The sequence below is a fragment of the Parambassis ranga genome, chromosome 6 (assembly GCF_900634625.1).
Source record: "Parambassis ranga chromosome 6, fParRan2.1, whole genome shotgun sequence".
Lineage (NCBI taxonomy): Eukaryota > Metazoa > Chordata > Actinopteri > Ambassidae > Parambassis > Parambassis ranga.
Window position 1 is genome coordinate 9,729,001 of NC_041027.1, and position 23,751 is coordinate 9,752,751.

General features: G+C 42.2%; 1 protein-coding gene across 2 annotated transcripts in view; it reads right to left on the reverse strand.

The window, feature by feature from the left end:
- The window catches only part of trrap (transformation/transcription domain-associated protein), a 60,948-nt gene that overhangs the window by 28,828 nt on the left and 8,369 nt on the right, over positions 1-23,751 (reverse strand). For both annotated transcript variants that reach the window (XM_028407633.1, XM_028407632.1), the window contains 28 exons: positions 22,582-22,733; positions 21,132-21,331; positions 20,664-20,881; positions 20,364-20,561; positions 19,955-20,215; positions 19,705-19,866; positions 19,448-19,544; positions 19,234-19,355; positions 17,981-18,151; positions 17,785-17,853; positions 16,084-16,203; positions 15,479-15,598; positions 15,083-15,247; positions 14,747-14,928; positions 14,050-14,248; positions 10,581-10,709; positions 9,458-9,724; positions 9,161-9,367; positions 7,640-7,798; positions 7,374-7,511; positions 6,719-6,829; positions 5,915-6,061; positions 4,213-4,426; positions 3,910-4,038; positions 2,961-3,110; positions 1,866-2,065; positions 1,321-1,442; positions 120-333 (listed from right to left, as the gene is read on the reverse strand). In XM_028407633.1, coding sequence (XP_028263434.1) covers positions 120-333; positions 1,321-1,442; positions 1,866-2,065; positions 2,961-3,110; positions 3,910-4,038; positions 4,213-4,426; positions 5,915-6,061; positions 6,719-6,829; positions 7,374-7,511; positions 7,640-7,798; positions 9,161-9,367; positions 9,458-9,724; positions 10,581-10,709; positions 14,050-14,248; positions 14,747-14,928; positions 15,083-15,247; positions 15,479-15,598; positions 16,084-16,203; positions 17,785-17,853; positions 17,981-18,151; positions 19,234-19,355; positions 19,448-19,544; positions 19,705-19,866; positions 19,955-20,215; positions 20,364-20,561; positions 20,664-20,881; positions 21,132-21,331; positions 22,582-22,733 — 4,623 coding nt within the window. The remainder of the gene's footprint in view (positions 1-119; positions 334-1,320; positions 1,443-1,865; positions 2,066-2,960; positions 3,111-3,909; positions 4,039-4,212; positions 4,427-5,914; positions 6,062-6,718; positions 6,830-7,373; positions 7,512-7,639; positions 7,799-9,160; positions 9,368-9,457; positions 9,725-10,580; positions 10,710-14,049; positions 14,249-14,746; positions 14,929-15,082; positions 15,248-15,478; positions 15,599-16,083; positions 16,204-17,784; positions 17,854-17,980; positions 18,152-19,233; positions 19,356-19,447; positions 19,545-19,704; positions 19,867-19,954; positions 20,216-20,363; positions 20,562-20,663; positions 20,882-21,131; positions 21,332-22,581; positions 22,734-23,751) is intronic.

Sequence of the window (23,751 nt, forward strand, 5' to 3'; positions counted from 1 at the left end):
AGAGATGCAAAGCAGATCAGTGGCAGTATGCATGATTAGAGGACAACTGAAACTAAAAATGTTCGTCGACGAGTTGTTTTTAAAAAGCCTAACGAGAGTTATAAGACATCACTGTCTACCTCTATGCACTGTTTGATCCAGAAGTGGCTGCCCATGGCCTCCCAGTTCTGAGAACAGCAGATGTAGAGTAGTCTCTCGTAGACACGCCGCTTCATGGAGGCATCAAACACCTCAAAAAACTTGGCTCTGATCAGTGGCTGAGTGCAGCGAAGTCCTGAGAGGAAGGCTGGCTCCAGCTTTGATGTGATGTCACTTCCTGACAGGCTTTCATCCCTGGACAGAACACCATTTGACAGTGCTTAGAGGGTGGCCATAATCCTTTTTATTCCTAAATTGTTTCTTAATTACAATATTAAAATAGTATAAATTAGAAAATTAATATGTTAAGATACAATTTATTAGATATTTGATTAGCAGATGTCATATTGGAAAGAGCCCTCAGCTATTTGGCAAAATGTTCCATCTTTGATACAGGCAAAAAACTGCAGGTTATTAACAAATGTAACCGTTTCTACACCTTCCTGCAGCATTGAGTGGGCTTTGTGGGAATGAGTCACATAACAGAAGGAGAGAACAAAGGTGGGCTGAAAGGGACACAGCAAAGGCAAGGCTGCCACAGCTGCTCTATCATCCCATTATCATTACTCATTGTCCATCATGACTGCGCTGCTCATTTGAAATCTTTTGACATGAGGAGCCAAAGGGTTTGGGGTGGACACTGAGCTGATTAAATGTGTGTAAAAAGGAAAGACAGTAAGCGGCATGGTTTGATGAATAGTAGGCAGGAAGACAGTCTCTCCCCCTTTGACCCCTCCTGCTGGGTGTCCTGCCATGAACTGACTGAGTCCTGATACTACTGTAGCCCTGTGAAAGACCCTGGCACACAATCTATCTTTATCACTACCTGCGGTCTCTAACTGCCTCTCCATGTTGCAGCCTTCCTTTTCCCTAACTTTCTACAGCTACATTAACGACTAATTAGTTCCTCGGCTCGCATGTGCTGCCAACTAATTCTAATCATTTCCATCTTTAATGATCTATCTCCTCCTATCGGTATTTCCATCTTTTTTATAAAAAGCACTGCTGATGCTTCAGATCGTCTCCTCTTCATCTTTATTTCCTATTGCTTCATGACCCAGCCTGCCGTATCTCTCCCCGCCTCAACCTGCCGACCTTCATCCCCCCTTTTAAGATGGATGCCAGGGCAGTATGGCGTCAGTGGCATGGCCATTTGGCCATGTGATGAATGGAGGTAATTACCTGTAGACATAATTAACGAGGTCCAGGAACTGGGCGTTTAACTCAAGTTCATCGGGAAAACGTTTCTCTATGTAGGTCATCATCTTCACTAGCAAGATGGACTTCTCACGCAAGTTTGGCATCTGAACACACAAGAAATGTTGGTTAGACAGGGGAAGAGAAGGTGAGAAAAAATAAAAACAACTCTCCTTTTATTCCTAAAACTACTCTTCTCTATCCATCTTATCCATTGCTGCCTATTTTCTTTGTACAAGCCCAAAATAAAATGAAAAATAAAGTCGCTTCTGTGGGTATTATGCTAATGTTAACCTCACTGGCTTTTAAAAAATGTGCTTTGCTTGTTGTTTGTCCAAAGGTTTCACTTCATTATAAGTGCTGATTCAGTTCTCAATTCACACCTGCTGTTATCAAAGAACTAAAACTCTAATCTGCTGAATCATGCAACATGCATTCTTTGCAAAAAACATGCATTTTTTGTGAAACTTAATACTGTGAATAAAGTCAAAACATCTGAAGTGCCTCAGTGAGAAAATTCTCTTTCTTACCTGGTTGGCAGCCATGGGAGAATTGTTTTTCACCCACTCTTCCACGATCTTGACGACAGCACGGAGGATTTTGGGGTCAGGTGACTTCTCGATCAGGGACGTAAGGATGACTTGAATGAAGTTCTTCCTCATTTCCATGCTCATGACGGACAATCGGGTCTTCACCAGATCAAGACTTAGCATTATGAGCTCACTGGTCACTATGAGAGCAAACCAGAGCAAAATATACATCAGTACCTATAAGTGGTTAATGTCTGTGTTTTTCCAATATACTAATTAAGGGGCTATTTAAGGCACCGATAGCATCTTAGAGCCATTATCAGAACCAGAGTAGCAACAGGAATTATGCACCGCCAGACTTCCTCAAACAGGTGGAGTCAAGCTCAGAAAACAGGAAGCCTTTAGGGAATTCTATAATTCAATCACATCACTACGACTTGTTGAAGTCTTTTCTTTACCCTTACTGATGTTTACACACAGAGCTAATTGCCAACATGTTCTGCGTCAAACAATGACGTATACTTTCAGGCACACTACAAAACAGAAGAAAACTATCTGTTTACTTTAAACAGCAAGAGAATAGGAGACAATACAGGCTGGGAACCAGAGATGAGAAACTTTCCCTGTGAAACCAGACTATCTGTACAGTGGATCTCCCTTGGCCATGACAGCTATTGAGAACACAGCTGGGGCCATTGATACAGAACTTTTGATACAGTCTTTGTATGGAGCCAGGTACTAGTGAGATACATGGGATATCTGAGCTCTGAGGAAGGTCACCACATGAGTGTGTGTGTTGTCTTGTGTCCCACTGACCTCACACACAGTGAACCTCTTGTTGGTTAAGGTCTGGGTGTGGACACTAACCTTTTTGATAATGTCAGCCAGACGTAACCACAGCCCTGCAGTTAGGTCTGGTGACTCAGGTGTTGTAATTTCATGATCTGGTTTAAATTTTGAGCCACACACAGAGACATACTGGGAGAAAGGAGGACTGTGAGTTGGGGTGACAGTAAGTTTCTATTGGATAGGGTGGGTTATGGCTGTAACTGAATCCCTCACATGTGTTTACTATATTAATGTTCACATATGTACCTGTGCTTGTTTCGGTGACCCCTGGGTTAGCCTGTTGGGGGCTCAGGTGTTCCCGCACCATCTTCTGCAGTGAGCGCATGAACACTGAGATGAGACGGTCAATATAGCTGGCATTGTAAGTGCAAGCTGACTTCAGGATCATAAGTGTTCCTGTAAGACACATAAAGAGAAAGACAGGGGGAAGATGAATATAGATAGATACAACAACCTGACAAGAACCTTAACCTGTCGGGGTTAAATATAAGACAAGCACACCTACAGTAAGCTGGTGTTCATTCACGCAGCATGAACACCAGTCTTGTTCATGCTGTGTGATTTTTTTTTTTTGAATGAGTAATGTCCCTCTCTGTTGCTGCTCCCTGGAGGGGAGACCAATGTTAAAATGTCACCCTCCTGGCCAGAGGGATGCATCACATCAGCAGTACCTTGCTGCGACAGCAGTTTACCAAAAGCTTTTTATTGACTGCAAGTATAATTTTGGAAAAGTGGCTCTAGTAGCACTCTTCAGTAGTCGTTTGTTACATTGAGCACCCTATATTTAAAAAGCAACTGTAGGTATATAAAAAAGAAAAGAAAAAAGTCGGTCTCTTTGAAATAAGCTTTAATATAAGCTTTTCCAGCACCAACATCTGGTTGGATAACAGTAATGTTTGCACAGGGAGGGTGGCCGAAAGCAGCAATCCTTCCCAAGACAATCTTTCCCAAACCGCTGGACTGTGGCCTCAGTTTAAATAGACCAGATGTTAGCCAGAGCAGCAGGGCCCATCGGCTTGCATTTTAAAGACCCACTCACTGGCTTAATTGCTGGAAGTGACTGCTTGGTTTTGTGGAGAAAAGAGTGGGAGTGTGATTTTTTTTAAATGACAGGATTTATATGCAATAAAGTGAGAATAAAAGACAACAGGAGGAAGGAAAAAGACAAATAAGAACAAAGGAGAGCTGCTCTCACCAAAGAGCTGTGTGGGGTTGGTATTGCTTGTGGCTTTTTCATAATTGGTGAGTCCCTCGTAGATGACCTTGCCCACAGCAGCATACAAACACTCCAGTTCTTCATACTTGGAAGCAACAGTTGATGTACCTAAAGATATAAAGCAATGTTTAACTCAAATGAAAACCTAAATCAATGCCTTGCTTTGAAACACACAGATGTGTGGCCAATTTCTTGGAACCAAACACATACATGTAGAACTTTCAAGAATGTAGCTGATCTAAATTCCTGATCTAAATTGGTTATTTGGCTGGAAAATCTTACTCGGCTCAGTTGGGAAGATGCTCATGAGGCGAGAAAGGAGGGAGTGGACAGCCCGCAGGACTTTGGTATTGCCACAACTCATGCATGCAGCGATACCACGCTGGAGAGGCTTAAAGTGGGTGAGGACAGCTGAGGACTGCAGCACTGTCAACAGGAAGCAAAGAATCTCCAACCCAGTGCAGATGTTAGCAATGTTGGCCTGTGCTGGCTGCTCCTGCAAGGTCAAAGAGGAGAAACAGATACATTTTCAAGACTCACTGCACTTCTTTATATTCTTAATCTTCATACACTGCAAAATATAAGGGCTTTTTCAAGAAAGAAACACCAAACACAATGCAAATTCATCTCTGGATACATTAACCAAGTTTAGTTTTTTTCACACAATTCAGAAATCACTATTCTAAACGCAGAGGTATTTCGTCTGCAAAAAACAAGTCACTGTGATCGCTGCTAAACCAAAGATCAATGACCAACGATGGATCCTTATTCTGTCTAAATTGCAATCAAGGTTTACAATGGCAGGGCCAAGAGGGTAATCTGGGACAGATCCATGGTACTAATCTTGGCTAATGAACAAGGTGACTCTTGCGATAAGGCTCCTGGTAGATATTAGGGTAGTATTGATTTGGCACTGTATTAACAGAATAGGAACTTGTCTCTGGAGGCATGCGGATAGGTCATATGTGTGCATGTATGTATGTGTATTGCTTCCCTTCACACTCATTTGCCCTCTCATGCCACTCCTTGTGACTTTTAATCACTGCCATGGCAGTACAATGAGATGATAAAAGCTAATCCGATTTGGAGCATTGTTCATTAGTCTGAGTAAGACGGCTGGGCAGGTAGAGCATGCTCCCAAGGGAAAAGGGGCCTGTGTATGTGCATCTGCATAAGACCTACAGAAAGTCTTGTTTGTCAGACCATCCCCAGTGGGATAAGGAAAGGCTGATTGGGATTGTGTGTGTGGAGAGAAAGGCGCAGCTGATGCAGTGATCCCCAAAAGAGAACAAGGGAAGTGCGTGACAATTGCAGGCGCATGGCGATAACCTTGTCTGAACAGCGACGCTGAATGAGACCAGAGAGATGAGTCAAAAAGGAGAGGAGAAATGGATAAAGAGAGAGGGTGAGAGAGGAGAGAGGCTGCGATAAGAGGCTGAAAAGAAAAGAGATGAGAGAAGGAAGTGGTTAGAAATGGAGGAAAAGATGGGAGAGAGGCACAAGGCAAAGCAAGGATGAGGAGTTTAGGATGAAGACGGGTTGGGGGTTTGAGTGAGAAGGCACAGGCCAGCCTGGATAGACTCCTGTTATCTCACCACTGTCATTATTTTGTCATTATTGCGGTTGGCGCCTCACTTCATGTATTGCTGATAACAGACAAAAGACTGAGGTGTTGAAGCAAACACTAAGTCAGAGCTTAAGGGGGGATGCAGAAACTTCTCAGGAAAAGAATTACGTAGTTATCCTTTACCATTTAAGCTTATTGGTTGGTGCTGTATGCACAACATCAAGCCACAAAATTTTACTCTGACTTAAAACATGCTCACAAAAGATAATTTTTAGGACTTCCCAAAAGCACTAGTAAGACAATAATGTAAGAAAACAGTGACAATATGCACTATTTAGGGCAATATGAATATGAAGAATAAAGGAAGTCTATTGGAATATAAAATGACAATCATTCTGAAAGCACATGCCACCTTACCACTGTCATTAGCAGCTTGTCAAACCACTGAAGCTTGAGCTCAGCACGAGGCCACATGTCAGGCTTGAGGGCAGTCTTCATCAGGCTAACGCAGCGGCGGGAAAGCAACTCTCCTGGAGACCCAGCAACGTTGGTGCTGTCATTCACCTAGACAGGAAAAGGGTATCAATGTTATTGACAATAGATCTTTACCTTTATGACACCATGAAGAAATTAGAAATCACACAGAGCAACAAATGGCTACAGAGTAAACATGTAATGTATCTCCATTTATGAAGCTGGAGTTCAAGTATCTTCCTTCACCAAGACAATGAAACCCTGTCAGGTGGAGGTGTGACGTCTTTTGGCTGATAGTGATCCTCTAGGCCAGTAAAAAGTCAAAAATTTTCCTCAAGGGATCAATTTAGTATCATAATACACTGTTATCTGGTGAAATCCAAAGAAAAGATTATGTTTCTATAAACTGCTCTGTGAGGTGTGAGTGATCCCTAGTGGTTGCACAGGAAGTATATTCAACAGAGATGGTTGGATGAACAGTGAGAATGAAGCTTGGCCCAAAAAAAGAAAGAAGTCAAGGTGAGTGAAATCTCAGCAGTCTATTTCAGGTTTGTAACCAAGGTCATCCCCGCCACTAGACCGAGGGACAGCTGTGTGAGGAGACACACAAAGGACTGTGTGTGTAGAAGCATTTAGTGTGTCCCACCCTCACCAGGATGTTGTTAGAATAGTCATGCCCTACCTGGCAGGCGCAATGGATGGCAGAACATGAGTAGTAGAGTTGTGTATGTGTTGTGCAGGTCTTACCTGGCATGCAATCCTGATGAGGAAATTGACGACGGTGTCTGTGTGTTGTTTCTCAACCGGCTTGGTGAGCATGGTCTCAGTACCTGGCATAGATTGGCTGCGGCCAAACACCTAAAAATATAAACACTATTTATATATCTATTATAATATGTAATTGTAGAAAGAGGGAGATAAACAATATTGATAGTAGAACTGCAAATGCTGCACAGTCCTGACAAAGAGGTGATATCAGGTTTTGTGTTGTCACTGAGCAATTGGGGCCTCCAGGCAATATCATTAGGGAACACTTGAGAATAATAAAGTCAAAAGGAAAATTCAATGTTCACCTGTTAGCTTTAAAAAAAAAAAAAAACAGACCCCAAAGGGATATGAGATGAAACAGGTGTGGAGCTGCAACACTGCTGTAAGAACAGCAGAATTAAGGCAACAACAATCCTGCTGTTATCTGCTGTTGGATCAGACTCATCAAATAAATTACTGGCTAAAAAAAAAAAGTTAAAATGGTCGTTTGATCATTATTTTTCAAAGCAAACCACAATCAAGCAGACAAGCATGTAACACACAGACACCCACCAAGAACTATAAAAATAAAAGGATGGGCCTGTCTGTCACAGCCACAGTTAAGGAGCATTGAAGGATTTCTGTTTGAGCTCACCGTGGCAGCAGCACCAGCTGCTGTACGGAATCGCTTGACGTCCTGCCCAGCACCAGCAGCCTCCAGAGACAGTCCTCTTTTCACAGTTGCGCTGCTGGTCCCTTCACCACCAGGCACAACTTCAGCCTCGGACTCCGGCTGCCAGAGGCGGACAGAGAGTTATGACCACTTAATGTGTCTTATTAGCTTAGATAGAAATGTAGGTCATGAATATTTATGTGAAAAGACTAAGGAAAGTCAATAGTTCATAAATCCTGTATGATTACCAGCTGGTCTTTGATCCTCTGCAACTCCCACTTGATGACCACCTCAGCCAGGTCTACTGCCAGTTTCCTTTGCTCTATGGTAACACTGGGGGTGAAGCCCAGACGTTGCATTGCACTGATCATGTGCTGCACCAGGTGGTGACGCACAGGGTAGTACACCTGGTGGAAACAAGTTTGATAGTTAAACAAATGTATACAATTATATATATATATGAGCATGTTGCATTACCATCATGAATTGCATCACATCTAAAATGTTTTATGCATGTCAAAGAACACTCCCTTGTTATTGTAATTGTCCTTCAACCACACTCCAGGATTCCCATGGACGTATTCACAGGACACTGCAGATGCACTGTTCTACATTTTAGGGTGCAAAGTTAAATTATCTTCTCAATCACTTTCAGTCAGAATAGGTAAACTCTGACATCGTTCTCTCACTTAGTCTCAAGGACATGATGACACATACTTGGCCCCAAGCATTCACACACTCAAGTGTCACACTCAAGAGTCACTTGGCTTCCGAAAAAAACGAACTGGGACTCTCAAACTCACATGCAGACAAAAGGAGCGAGAGATGAGATGTCTATCTGAGGGCTTTTGTCAGTGTCAAATAATATTAAAGCTTCTCACTTTGAGGGTAATTATAGCCGATAGAGCAGGACTTCAGAGCCCCTTAATGACAGAGTGGCTAAGCCCTGTCCATCACATGTGCACACAGACAAACACGCACAGCATCTCTCCATTTCTTTATCAAACACACACACGCAAAGTCTCTCATCTGTCTGTCATTATCTCCTCCCCAGTGTAATTATGCTGATGTGATTACATCAGATTAGTCATCTGGCCCAGTGAGAGCAGCCTGTCAGCGAGATAGAGAGGGGAGATGAGGAAAATGTCAGTCTTCTGTTAAAAGACTGTCGCTCTCTGAGTTGTGGGGCGGTGAACATCAGCTGAGGAACCGAGAGGGCAGAAAGTGCCTTTCAAATTTGAGGAGGATGGCATAAATAAAAGGCAGATGATCCTTTGCTGTTGGTGACTCGTCCAACAAACAAAATACACTTTCATTTCCCACTGTTCAGGGTGTGTCTTCTGCAAAGATGTCAGAATATAAAACTATAATATGCACACAAAGTAAACTGGGGGTCATATAAAATAATTTAACTTTTAATTAGGATGCTCCATTCCCATCAGGTCTTGTTAAGAGGTACCATGTAATTCAAGGCACTTAGATAATCAGTAAAATTAGCTCTTCAACCGTTTTCCCCCCACATGGTTCCCTGCCGTGATCAGGCTGAGCAACAAGCTGGCAGCAGCAACACATTTCTGCATATGCAGAAGAACATGGCAGTTGCCCTCTACCTGCTTGTTGTGGCAGGTAACCTTGAAATGCAAGATGATGATATTAAATAGTTACTTTATAATCTTGTAGTATTACTTTTGCTCATCCTAAAGTGGAGGACGTAGGAAGTGTACAAAAAAATTTCTGTTTGTGTGAATTTTTTTTCTTTGTGTACTCACCCTGAAGTGCTGCACAATGAGATGCAGAATGTGAACCAGCTGTGGTACAGTGTGTCCCTCCTCCACAATAATTTTGCGAGTCCAGTGGGTCAACATCTGGTGGCCGTCCTCCATGCGGGCAGGCACAGCTGGAGTCAAGATGGCCATGGCTTGGCGAACAATGGCCCGAGCCTCCATTGTATGGGCCTTTAAAAGGCTGTGGAAAACCTACAGAGAGCACACAATCACAAAGTCTAACTGGGTGACAAATTGTTTTTCTATTTGCCGTTTCTCTCTTTTCTTTTATTACCCCCTTACCTGCAACACGATCTTCTTGTGAATGGCGAACTTTGCTATGATGTGAGCCAGAAGCAAGTGCCCGCTGTATTTACAGGCGGGGTCGACACAGGCTTTAGGCAGTAGACAGGGCCAAGCAAAGGTCATAAGGCGACGGAGCTTGCTGTTGCGTGACTTGTTGTTGTCATGAATATGGTGGGGTGCGTGCTCTACCAGCAAAGTGGAGAACTGCAGCAGGCAGATTCGCAGCGAGTCGAGCAAGTCAGCCTGCTTCTCTGGGTCCAGAACCTGAAAGAGGTGTAAAAAAAAATGTGGGGTTAGAGTCTGTTGGGCAAAGCAGACAGGATTAGAGGTTTTGCCGCAGGGATCAGAGTCATTTTATTGAAAATAAAATAACATTTTTTGATCAAAAAATGCCAGAAACCTGTTCTTGGTACTGCAATTCTTAATGAATGCCAACAGATGTCCTTTCTATCCTCTGTTTTTAACATGTTTGCACTACTGAATGGGTTGTGCATCAGGGTACGTGTGTTTGTATTAGTAAAGCAATTTTGTATAAAAAGTTCCATATAAATAAAGACAGATCGACTTGTGTTTCTACATAAACAAGCAGATCTGACATGGTTGCCACCCACAGTAAGTATCAGCTCCTAAAATCACTGCAGAGGAGGTACAGAAAAGAGGACAGCATGGACAGAGGGAGATAAGGGAGGAAATGAGTTTTAACCAGACCGTAGAGGAGCCATTAGCATCCATTAGGACTGGTGTTAGTCAGTGATGAGATCTGCCACAGCACAAACAAACATGCTGACCTTTAACATAGTCACACTGTGACATTTACACCAGGAATTACAGTCTGAGGCTGATGAATGAAATGTGATAGAAAGAGGCAATGGTAGGAGGAAGAGAGGAAAAACAAAGACAAATGGAATGAACTAAAAGGAAGCAGAAAAAGATGACGATTGGCCATTAAGTGATTAAGCAGTACAGAGACCATAAAAGAGAAAGAGACTAAGCAGCATGTGGTCAATGATGACTGAGAGTGGAAAGATCCTGAGGAAGAAACAACATAATTTTTCTATAATAAACAGGTTGAACTGGGAAGATGTTAGCATAAGGAGAAATAATGTCTATGTATTCCTACCTTTGTGATGAAGACACTGGTAATGCTTTCAGGATTGTCTCCTTCAGGGTTGGGTGGTCCAAGCAGTTGCTCACCTTCCCCTTTCTCAAAGCTGTATAAGAAGGCTGGATTCAAGATGTGTTGAAGCACCTATGAAAGATTTTACTGATGAGAATCCTCAAAAACATATTTATTTTCCATCATTCATGTATGAATTTAAAATCTTCAGCACATTTTACAAAAATTATAATGCATGATTTCACTTAAAGCACACCTTCAGTAAAGGAGAAACTAATCAGTGAATTCACCTAGTTTGGTCTAGCTACATAAAAGAAAAACCAGCATACTCTCAGCTCTCCACGGCACATAATTAAGTGATGAATCGGTATTCTATTCGAAAGTCAACGGGACACAAGTCCTTTTCAGACTCATAATGATAAGTGAAAAACTTTGACTCAAAGAAAAAACTGAAATCAAAGACACAGCAATGTCAAATACAGTATAACCCAAAAAATGGTAATAAATGATCTGGCATTTAGGAAAAGAAAGAAAAGAAAGAAATCCACTTGCAGTGACAACACTAAAGAACAATAACATATTCTATTTTCATTTAAAGTCATGTTATTACTGAGGAAAACGGAATTTTGTAACATGGTGAAATCTTGATTAGCAAGTAAAAAGCAGAATAACCCCACCACAATGCAGCTAATGACTGCATTTATTGAAAAAAGCTGCCATTTATTAATGAACACCCCTACTCAATCCATCATTGTGGAGCACGGGGCATCGCTCAGTGGAGAATGAGCTGTGGTAGCATATGTTGCAACTCCTCCATTAGCACATTATTCACGCACACTCTGCACAATGTACATGCATGGTTGATAGACTCACATTCAGGAACATACACACACACACACACACACATCGCCAAATAAAGATGCAAAGATAATGCATTGAGCACCAGTCTCATCTGTTCCTATTGATTCTAAGCTTCTCTGGCATCAATCATAGTAAGATAGCAATTTTTTTTGTAATGCAACATCATCTGTGTTGTCTTGGTTATGTGGAAATACATACAATACTTTTGTGCATGTTCCCTGGATCTCACACTGCTAGCATCTTAGGCATGCGTGTATCAAACAGTGCTGCTAAGGTTCTTCTCTTCCCTGACCTCAATTTAGAGGGACGTGATAAAGGGACGAGGTTTTTAATTGTAAAGAACCCGCAGAGAATAAGGATTATTAATACTAGTTGCAAACTAACTATAGGGTATTGTTATGATTAGGTGAAGTAGTGCAGGATCATATTCACATTCCAAACCTCTCACATTTAAATAGCTGGTTTTACCTGCCCCTGTTTTGTCGCCACTCACACATATATATACCGGAATAAAATATACAGGTAAAAGTCAAAAAACATTCATTTGTGGTTTCAGTTTAGCAGCTTAGTTCAATTTCCATCTTGACTGAGAGAGAATGTAGCAGCGCAGCATGTGGACACATTCTGATGTTGTAGAAATTTCTGCTACACTGTTTGTCATAACGGGAACAAAAAGAAGAAACAGCAGAATGTGAAACAGATGCACTGTGCATCACACATTTGTTTGTTTGCTTGAGATCTATTCCATGAATAGTCAAAACGCATTCGAACAGAAGAGCTGCACCAAAGTGGTTTTGTATAAGGAATGTTTGGATAAAACAAAAGAAGCAGTGTGAGGTCAGTCTGTGTTACTGCAGATGATTCATTGCTGCTGTCTCTCCTCATCTCTTACAAACGCTTCTCTGTGCACTCTCAAAGTGAAATATTCTCCAAGACTCTTGCAAAGTTTTTTTTTTCCAGGCGCACACACACACACCTTTCTGTGATATTATGCTTGCAGGAAAATGCTACAGGCAATTATTTAAATGTCAATGGATGTAACACCCACACTCATTCTCCTGCTTGTGACTCTACACCAATCAACACAAGCCTACTCACAGAGAAACACATCCTGTCTGTCAGTTTGTCTTTGCCTCACACGCACAGCTAGCATCTGCACACCACTGAAATACAATTAAGGGAAAAACAACCAAAGGAGAAAAATAGTGTGGGGTGTTCTGCAGCTGTGCTAGCTACATAACTAAAGTGCACACACAATTTAAATGCAGCATTTTTCCCTGTGAAAGATACAGAACAATGAATTGGCTGAACCTTATCCTCTGCCATTATGCCACTATAGCAGTGCGAACTAAACATGAAAGGGCAAGGTGGAGTGAGCAGGATCAAAGCAACTGTATGTCCTTGAATTTAGGGGCACGGGTGCATTCTAGTGTGTTTCTCCATGTGTGTGCACAGCCATTTGGATAGTGTGTGCCAGGGCAGACCTTCCCCACTGACCCGTTTGTACTTAACAGCAGCACTGTTGCTCCTCTGTGCCAGGTTATGTGCCCGTTACAGCTGTGCAAAATATGTGTGTCCATCCATTTGTGTGCGTTTGCATGCGAAAGAGTGAGCTTAATTAAAAAGCAGCCTCAATGACTGTAATGCTTGCAGCAGCAGGTCAGGTAGAGAGGACAGAAGCATTCATCTGTGAGCCTCTGAGGGTCCAGAACCAGACACAATGACCTTCCTGACTCTATCAAAGAACTTCTGGTGCAAAACACATCAACCATAAAAGTCACACAGATCAGGTCCCTAAATACTGCATTTGCCACACTGAGGACGCATAGCAAGTAAGCTGAAATGACAGTGAGAAAAAACTGTCCCTAGATTATACTGTATGATTGAGACACACAACAGAATACTGGTTCAAAATTAAATTCATTACACTTGGACAGCATCCTCTCCAGAACCGCTTCCATAGCAACTGCTGTTGCAGAAACAACAGATTGCACAAAGCATCCGCTGACCGGTTACAGCCAAATATTCCACACAGTCATGTAATACGATACAACAATAACAATCCCCAAATAGTGTAAAATCAACCAAATTAGGAAAAAATAAGTTTGTCCTAGCCAGCAAACTGCTTTTATTTTAATTGTGTGACAACTGGTAATAATTGCGTAAGATTCTATACAGGCCAAAGCAGTGTTGGCATGCAGGTCCACAAGATGTTAAAGTATCCGAGAAGAATAGTACTACAGATCTACTGCCACAATCACGCCTCCACAAACTCAGCCAATTGAAGTAGCGCTCATCCATCACTGCACCGCTAAATCTGTGCAGGGTTAAAGGGGAGTTGGAACCTCTCCTACTGCGACATGGGTGGGTGCACCTGTACGGGTCACCAGTTGCTGACACAGACTAGGTGACAATGTCATATCTACAGGCAACTTTTAACAGGGTTACCATTTTAGTAAGACCTGGTCCAGATTAAAAAGTTTGAGTAAAGTTTTCGGCCTCTGTTTGCTGTCGCAAGTGTGTTTGTTTTTAACTTTTGTACTGCTACATCTAACGTCAGTCTGTATCATGTAATCATACGCTGTTCTCCTCTGACTGCATGTGTACATACCTTTGCTTTAAGCTCATCATTGAAGTGGGGGTCGTTGAACTCAACAAAGCGGAAGAACAGGGCACGTTTCTGGGCAATGGAGTAGTTCCTTGGAATATCCTCCTCCATATACTCCTTCAGGAAGGTCATGTTGCACAGGAAGCGACCCGTAAAAGCCCGCACTAGCTGGAAGAGCAGCTCAATCTCTGAGTAGTTACGCCTGTTGATAAAAAATACGTTTAATTTAGACATCTCTGGTGATTATCTAGTTGTATGGTGTTTCTCAACAGAATTTGGTTATTAAAAAGAAGATTGACTGAGCACAAGTACTCTATATTTACTGGCTGGAGAGGTAATTGCAAAGTCTGAAATAATCACCTCCTAAGTGCGAAGTGCACCATGTGTGTTAGCATCTTCTCAGTGCTCAGACAGGGAAGGTTGTCCATTAGTTAAACTGGACCAATGTTAAAAATTACTTCGCAGTGCTTATACCACTGAATGACTTACCGTATAATCATACTTAAAGGGTCACTCAAGTCATCAGTTTTTACACACTGCTGGAAACCGTTAATTTCAGAGTAATGACTGGTCAGAAAGCTCATCTAGCATAGTTGATTTGGGAGGTTTCTTATCAGTCCCCAGACCACATTTTCATATTGTCCATTTTCCACATTTAGGCAATTTTCATCCCTATTACAGTGACAGCAAGTCTACGTACTTGCAGTAGCTTAGCAAACAGAAAGCCAGCAACTTAGGCTCCTTCCAGTTGGTGGCAGCCATGTTGTCTTTGCGATGTCTCTCCTGGAAGGCCTCACTGACCCAGACTCGCCTCAACTGATTGACCAGGGAGTGCTGCCCTGCCAGCCAACCCTCATCATTCTTCACTATGATGCTAATAATCTAAACAGATGGAAAGAAGAGGCAAGGACAAGTTGGGTTAAATGATAAAATTGGCCATAGCTAATAAGTATCAAAATAATAAATAAATAAACATCTGACTGGCCTATGTCAATATGGTGTTTAAGTATACTCTATGCCAAAGAAATGTGCACACCTTGATAGCTTGAAACTGCAGGTCAAGTCTGGCTGTGGTGGTGGAAGGAGATCCAGGTCGAACAGTCGCTGCGGTGCCAGCAGGAACAAGCAGGGGGACGAAGCGGTTGGGATTGGAGGCTAATACATCTCGCAATGGCTTTGCATCTTTGTGCTTCAGAAAACTCTGTATACAAACACATGCAAATACTGTAACTACAACACATATTTGTATAAGTAGAGAGAACCACTGCATGGAAATTCATCTTCATTTGGTGTTAACAGGATAACTCAGCTTAAAACACCTTATATATCCCTGAATACAACCAGTTACAGAGGCAGCAAAGAAGCAAAACACTTTGTTTAAGGGCAAATAAGTCAATGAAAAGTCTGCTATTTAGAGCTGCTATTGTCTGACCATGAACATGCGGCTCCACTGGGGGTCGTTGAGTGTAGCCTCCATCATGAACAGCTCCACTGTCTGAGATGGGTGACGCGTCAGGAACTTGATCAAAGGCTCCCTGAATGGACTGCCGGCCTGGTGTGAGACAAATTAATGAGGTCAGAGAAATGAAGTATGGAAAAAAAAACACAGGGATGGGAAGTGCTTCACAAAACAGACTTAAATTCTATACCTTAAAGGCACAGTTACTAATATTATACTTTAGAATTTTTAAAAACCTATTATCATGACATTAGAGTGCTTTAGGTGTTAAATATAAACTTATCATAAATTGCCTATATTACCTTTAAAATGCCTCGAGTAATGTTTTACTTGTTCAAGCTGTGGTCATTTGCTTTATCCCTTCCGGTGCATAAATTAATTAAGCCCAAACTCTTTGCATTTACACACAACCACACAAAATATATAATTGCTTGACTACACAGTAATGGGTACCAAGGACACAACAACTGCTCTAATTTAATACAATTAGAACTGCTCAAAAGCTTTCCTTTTCCTGAGTCACTGTTTTCTAATGAAAGCCAATCCCTAACGAGCCCATCTACATACTGGTATCTTACCTCTATGAGCATGGCCCTTTCTGTCTTCATGACCACCTCCAGCAGAGGTTTGACTAGAGTCTGAGGTGCGGCTGGTATCAGGTGGAAAAGGTTAATGATGGCTGAACAGATCTTCATCTCCTACAGAAAGGTTCAGAGAAAGAAAACAGAAGGAACAAGAGAGAGATGATGAAATGATTGGATCAATGAGTAAAACACAGACATTGCTTCTTACAGACAGTCTTGATGGACAGCCACTGTGAAAAGACGAGGATGAATCTTAGTCAAAAGACTGAAAATGCAGTTAGGTAGTTAACTCCCATGGGAAAGGTGCACTGCACCACACTCACATAAACTCTTGGATTAAATTTTCACAGGGAACAAACATAAATAGAGGACAGTAAGCATGGTCATTTTTTTAAAACTGTGTGTTATCAAAATTTTGGAAGTGCAAAAGGGGAAACGGGAAAACTGGACATTTCTAAACAGTCAAAATGTGAAGTTAGAGCGAAGCTGAGAGGACGATAACATTTCTGAAGATGACCACAGACACATGGACATAGAACTACAGGGCAACTCCACCACTACCACGACATTGGTTTAATTCACCAGCACGACATTGGTTTAAAGTAAGTTTCAACCACTGACAGAGAATCACCAATAGAGGGCGCAACACCGGGTCACATCTCACCTCAACGCCCTCCAACGCAGGCTGTACCAGAACGGGAGACAATGATCAGAGTCAGCAAAGCAGCATGTGTGCATTTTTGTGTGGCTGAGTGTTGTCTGCCTTTATTTGGAGGGTGAGTAGATAAAATACGATGATAATGGACAGGCAGACAGCAGCAACCTTTACCAGTGACCTCAGAAACCATTTTTTACTACTGGGTAAATAATACTGCGGCAGCTGTACTTAATTTTAATTTTACACAATCAATGGCATTTGGAGGAAGAACACTGTCTGCCAGATATCAAGACAAAACTACAGTGACAGGTTTGGCATTGTGTTACAACTTTAAGTCAAATTAGTTCTTTTCTTTCATTCATTCACAAAATCCTTTGTCATCTTTCACACTCTCTCTCTCGTCAACATGTCTTCAGACCATCTTCTCCGTCTGACCTGCCCCCCAAATTTTTTGTCTTCATCAGGCTTAGCTAATTGACTCCCTGACCCTGGCTCTACAGTCACTGCCAGCCTCACTGTCAACAGGCACAAAGGCCACAATTTGAAGGGCAGGAAAGACAAAAGGCCAATTTGCATCTAATTAAGCACGCCATTCTGAGATTGGTCAGGATGAAAACGTATGAGAGCAAAAAAAAAAAGTGCTTTATTTCTATGAGGCAGAGGCAGCTGTTTTTTCCCCTCACCTTTTCTCTGCCTTTACAAGGTTATCTGTCGGGGAGATAATGAGGAGACACAGTGCTGGGCCCACCGCCGCCTGCCTGGCGCCTAATTAATCATTGATTGTAATATGGGCACTCACAGCTCATCTGGGAGAAGGCCACACATAGAAGGTGTTGCCTACATGTGACTATGGCTTTCTCTCTTCCCTTAGTAAATGCAATGATAGATCAACTAAATAAAAACAGTTCCTACTGGTCGTGCCAGTAGGATTTTAAGTAAGGTATACAAGAGAAAGGACACATCTTGATGTGCTGAGTGATGAAAGATCCACAACAGTATTACATTTCTCAGTGCCGTGTAGCGACATGTTTACTTACACTGCCATCGCTGCGCTGACCTCCTTTGTGCGTTATTACAACTACCTCCATCCACTTCCGCAGGTGTTGCTGACAAAAAGAGAAATAAAAGTGAGACTGTGTCCACATGTAGAGCCCGGCAGGTACTAGATTAGCATATTTTTTTTCCACCTAATGATATTTTAATTTGAATATTCCAAGTATTAAAGTTTCTCACCATCATCTGGTCACAGAACTTGTCATTAAAGGAGTTGGGGAAAAGTCGTGTGACAGAGGTTAGGCGGTTCACCACATTCAGCGTCAGGCTGCGGTAGTCACCCAGCATCATCAGTAACGGGCGCATGTGAGTGTGGATCTGGTCCACCTCAATCGTGGCACCTTCCAGGAACTATACCATGTAAGAGGAAAACATAATCACACACAATTCAATTACTAAATGACAAAGTAAAAAGGCGTGTCATTTGTGTAATCAAACAACAATTTTTTACATTTCTCTCACACAATATTTTTTATTTTCATTTTCTAGCCACACAAACTGCTCACTACCCCTTGTAATTTAAAGAACTAAGGCCACTCAAATGAGGGCATGGTGAGCTGTAAACAAGCACACATGCCAACCAAACACTGATGACGCACACCCACACCCGCACAGAGACAGGGGGGAATGATGCATGGCAGCCACATTCATTTTCCTCTCAGAGCTGAGAACAAACACTCCATCCTGTATCGATCTGGCCATGGCAACGCTCATTAGTGCTAGCAGGGCAGAGATGAAAGAATGGAGGGAAGGGAAAATGGCAAGCCAAAAAAAAGAAAAAAAATTCCAAGATAGTGAAAAGGAGTGACAGTGGTTAAAAAAAATTAAGGACACCAAAAAAGAAGGGAGAAGGGACAAAGAGCTTGGAGCAGATGGATAGAGGCAAGGATGGTCTGGATACTTTGCTGAATAGAGGCAGAAGTGGTTCAGGGAGAGTGTGATAAAGCAGAGGGAGGTCCATATGAAGATAAGTCGGTGGGGAAATAGTATGAGGGGGGAATTAAAAAAGGACTTTGCAGACAGCAAATGACATGAGTGATACAGATAGGACTGAGGGAGAAGCGAGGGCAAGAACAAAAGAAAACAGACAATGCTTGAAACAATGAGAAACTATACTTATACAAAAAGAATAATTGAGGTGCGAGGGTGACACAATAGATGGCAATTTCAGTATGTATAGAAAATATAATTTTAGAAAAAGATTTCAATTGTGTATCTGTCTAATCATTTAACAATTACTTTGGACTGCAGATTAATCCAGATTGGGAAAGTTATACGTGCATGTCCATCCTGTATTTTAGCAATTAAAGCAACTTGTATTTTAATTTAAGGTCCTAAATAATAGTCGAAAAAAAGTGAAGTTATATGTGGTAAAGGTTACTGAATTTGAAGTCCTGAATCTTAGAACATATTTGGTGAGATCACACACTGACCTTCCTCATGCAGGCCTCGCCAGCTTCCTGCAGTTCGTTGTTTGTGGAGTTGAGGGCTTTGAACAGGGCAGCAATGATCTTCTCTCTTGACTGTGGCAAATAGTTACAAGCTGCCAGAGCATCTATTTAGGATGAAGAATAATATGCTTAAAGTACTTCCATTTTGATGTGTAATAAATATTATATTTTCACCATCACAACTGGGCCTTCTTACTGAGTGCAGCAATACGAAGCGGAACCAAGGAAGGGAGGCTCTTGTAACAGGGCAGCTTCATCAGAGCAGCATCCTCTGCTTCACATAGGTTCAACAGCTAAACAGAGAACATATGTTAAGACAACAGATCAACACTAATCAATCTTTACTAATCTTTAAGATTATAGAACTTTAATTCTGCATGAAATAATGTATTTTAAATAGATTTAAGAGTGATAACAACTCCAGTTGCTCTATGTGATGTGCATCCTGCATACCTCTGTGTAGAAGACCTTGTGCTCCATGACACTCAGGTCCATCGTGAAGAGGCGTGGCTGCAAGGTGGTACAGAAGGTATTACCCTCCATCAGGCCAATTTGGGCATTGGCCGGCTGGTGACGCAAAAGGTGTTTCTTGGGGGGAACCATGTCTTGCAAAACCTGAAGAGAAAGAAACCCCATGAAAACAGGAGCCTCGTATAGACACATTACTTTCGTAATTTTGGTATTTAATAGTCATTAGCTTCACCTCTTTGTGTGGTTCCATGATGACAGTGACACTCTTGCCAGTAACCTGGGCGAGCACCTGCAGGGAGTGCATGGCCTGCTTTCGGACAGTGGAATTTGGGGAGGTGACCTCTCTGACCAAGTCATGGGTGACCATGTGGAAAGACTTGTCCTGAGCAGCCAGCAGCTCTTCGGTCTTCTCCTCGTCTTTCAATGGAGTTGCACAGCGCACCAGCAGCTGCTCCAAGGTGGTCTTGGCCATAGCTACTGCTCCATTTGACACCTGTGTGGAAATCAATGTTAAATATAATACTAGGTTTTTTGGACGACATAGCAGGACAGAAGTCAACAGAGATGGAAGCATGTATGTCCATGCAGAGACAGTGGATATTATTTGCCATATGACAGAATATGCACTCATCTGGTCTCACCTCTCCTGTGAGGTCCATCATGACAAAGAGCAAGGCTTTGAGGAAGGTGAGCTGGTTTTGCAGCACCCAGATCAGAGGCAGCCTTTCCATTAGAAATTTAATGGATACCACACCACCAAGCTTGGCGTACCAGGCCTGCTCATAGCAGCAGGCACAGAGACGCTCCACTATGTAGGAGAACAATGGCAACTGGCAAGCCTGGAGGTGTAAAAGCCAGGGCAGTTAGAGGTAAATTACATTTAGAATTTATTCCCAACTATATCAAAGTCGTGCAAAAGACTTGAGAGTAAATTAATTTACCCTCTCCTTGGATCCAAGGATAATGCTGGCTACATCAAAGATGACAGCCAGGGCCACTTCTCCAATCTTACAGAGCTCTTTCTCCTCGTAGGCCATGCAGATAGCTATGGCATCAATCAGAACCAGCGGATCCATTCCCTTTGAGCCGTTCTCTTCACTGTGAAACATGGCTGTGCTTGGCTGGCTGCCCAGTTGGTAGCAAGGCAGCAGGAAAGGACCTGGGATGTATTAGGATGAGAAGAAAAGAATGAATTAAAGATATCCATTTCAATATTAATGATGAGATGTTACATTCCCTTTGATTAGAAGAATTTATTACATGTTGTGATAAATACAATAGACCTGACTTGAAATAAAACTGTGAAACTGCAAAGTGATTAATTTTCTCAAAGAGTTGGGAATTCAGGTCAATGGCAGAGCAAAACAGAAAGCTAATATTAGATGTAGAGAAGAACACGAGTCCCTTACCACACTGCTGAGCCACAGCAACCATGGTATAATGGCGAATCAGGCTGGCTACAAATGGTAGCGCACTGGGCCTTAGGTCCTTTATCACAGCAGACATGAATGCCCCAGTCAGGGCCTGTTCAAAAGTTCTGCGGGCAGGCGTGTCTTGTGCCTTATAGCGGTGAGAGATGATGACGTTGGGGATCCACTTCTCAGCGAAGCTATGAGGGAGAAACCACACAATAAATGAGAGGATTGGACATTACATAACATACTAACATAAGACAGGTGTGCGTTGACACAATATTTATACTATATAACATACTTCAGGTTCCATCACCCTTCCTTTTGTACCCTGTTGGTATTTTTGTTATTTACTGCAGCTGAAGGCAACTGGGTCATGGTGTGATTGAGCAGCTGTTTTCTCCATGCTTGAGCTTGTGTTTTATAATGCCACTCGCCAGGGGCAGACCTGATGGATCGCTTCATTTTATTATTGCCATTTAAAAAAACTGCTTTGTGGAGGAGGAGGAGGAGGGAAGGGGGGGGGGGCATGGTGGGTGGAGAAAGTGGTGGGTGGCATGGTCTGCAGAATGTCAGATCAATTGCCCTTCACTCATTCTTTCTTTCAGGAACCACTCCAAAGCTGCTGCCATCTGCTGAACTGCTAAGTGTGTGTGTGTTTTTTCTTTTCTCTTTTTTGTTAACAGTTACCAAAATATTGAGGCAAAGAGAGATCAGTTAAAAAAAAATGAAAGGATGCCGAGGGGGAAAGAAGCAGACAGAAAGAAGAGATGCTGCAAATCGAGACGTCTAAAGGCAGCAGACACAGCGCACTGATCATAACTGACACACTTCATTATCCCCATACACACACAACGCTTTAGCGCGTGTGTGTGTGTGCGTGTGTGTTAGCAGTGCATAATGAAGGAAGAGTGTAAGGGGCATGGTGTTGCATAAACAGACAGGAGAAAGTCAATTAGCCCCTGCCCAGGGATCAATGATGGTAATGTGACTAACCCACCCGACAATCACCCCCCTTCCTGTTCATCTGCTCATGTACGCATTTCCGCCTTTCAGTGAAGACAGCCAGAGAGTGGGTGGCCAAAAAATGTGTTATTAGAACTGCTTACCATTGAGAGGGAATGGGGAAAAAGCAGCATGTGGTGAAGATGTGACATGGTAGACAGATGCAGGTAGTAAAACAGAGGCAGGGGGCAGAGGTGTAGTAAGATATGAATTAGATGAGGTGAGTGAGGTTAATTTAACAGGTAGAAGACATGTGAGACACCTTCTGCCAAATATTCATAGCAATGATAACTTTATAGATAAATGCCTCCTTAAGTAGAAAATACATAATCCTGAATAAAATTATTGATTTTATCTGAAATGACAAACAACTGATTAAGATAAAAACCACAATAACTGAAGTATATGCCACAGTTAAATCCAACCCAGATTGTTTACTCACTTGGGATGAGACAGAAGCTGGTAGAGAGCATGCTTGTTGTCATCCAGACTGGTCATGGCCACCAGGAAACACTTAATAACCTCCCAGGCCTGTCGTCTGTAGTATGGCTCTGTGTTGGCACTCTTCAGGCAGTCCAGAGCGGTCTCTATTGCCTTAGAGTGAACACAACATGCACATTACACTTTAAAATCTTCACAGGTTTGAACAGACATGAGACATTTCTATGATGCAAAATGCCAATATTCTGAAATGATTAAAATATGGATTAAATTGCATTTGCTTTATATGTGATTCATTCCAAGGGGTAACACAAAGCGCCATCTGGCTGAGCAAAGGTCATTATCATTTCTACATTATGGGCTGACAAGCCACAGCAGCCAGGCACTTAAAAGGGAGAAAATGAACTAATTAATGCCACTCAGAACAGATGAGAGAGAAGATGAGGAGGATGTGAGAATTAAGTGAGGATGAGAGGAGATGAGGGCATGGCATAATTGAATTGCAGACCTGTCAGTGTATCAGGATATATCTGTCAAGACTGAAACTCTGAATGTAGTCTTGCATGCACACATTTCCCTGGTGCAGATCAATAAAAATAAAATTTATCTTGTTTGATCACCCTAGTTTTTTTCATGTATATCAATGAAACTTCTAAGAAAACACAGATATGCAGCTCATGCAGCACGTTTACTATCCTTAGATTTTTCACCTCCCTCTTCTTTGTGCTAACCATATGGCTAAATAAACCTACAAGAGATTCACGCCTTCAGCTTGTGCCTGTGGGTGTGTAGTATGTGACAGTATGTGGGTTTGTTAGAGCATTGCCTGTGTCCATGATGATGGCAAACACACAGACTGATAGGCAAGAAGAGGGAGCAGCCATTAGTGAGAGTAAATAATGCCGTCATGGTGGCCCACACTAGATTGATGATTACTGACTGGGAATGAGGAGGAGAAACAAGAGATGAATTTAATTACCTGGACACACACACACACACACACACACACACATCTCCTCACTCACATCTCCTCACTCACATCTCCTCACTCACATCTCCTCACTCACATCTCCTCACTCACATCTCCTCACTCACATCTCCTCACTCACATCTCCTCACTCACACACAAACCTGTGACAAAGATATATTGCTCTTAGTGGAGAACAATGAG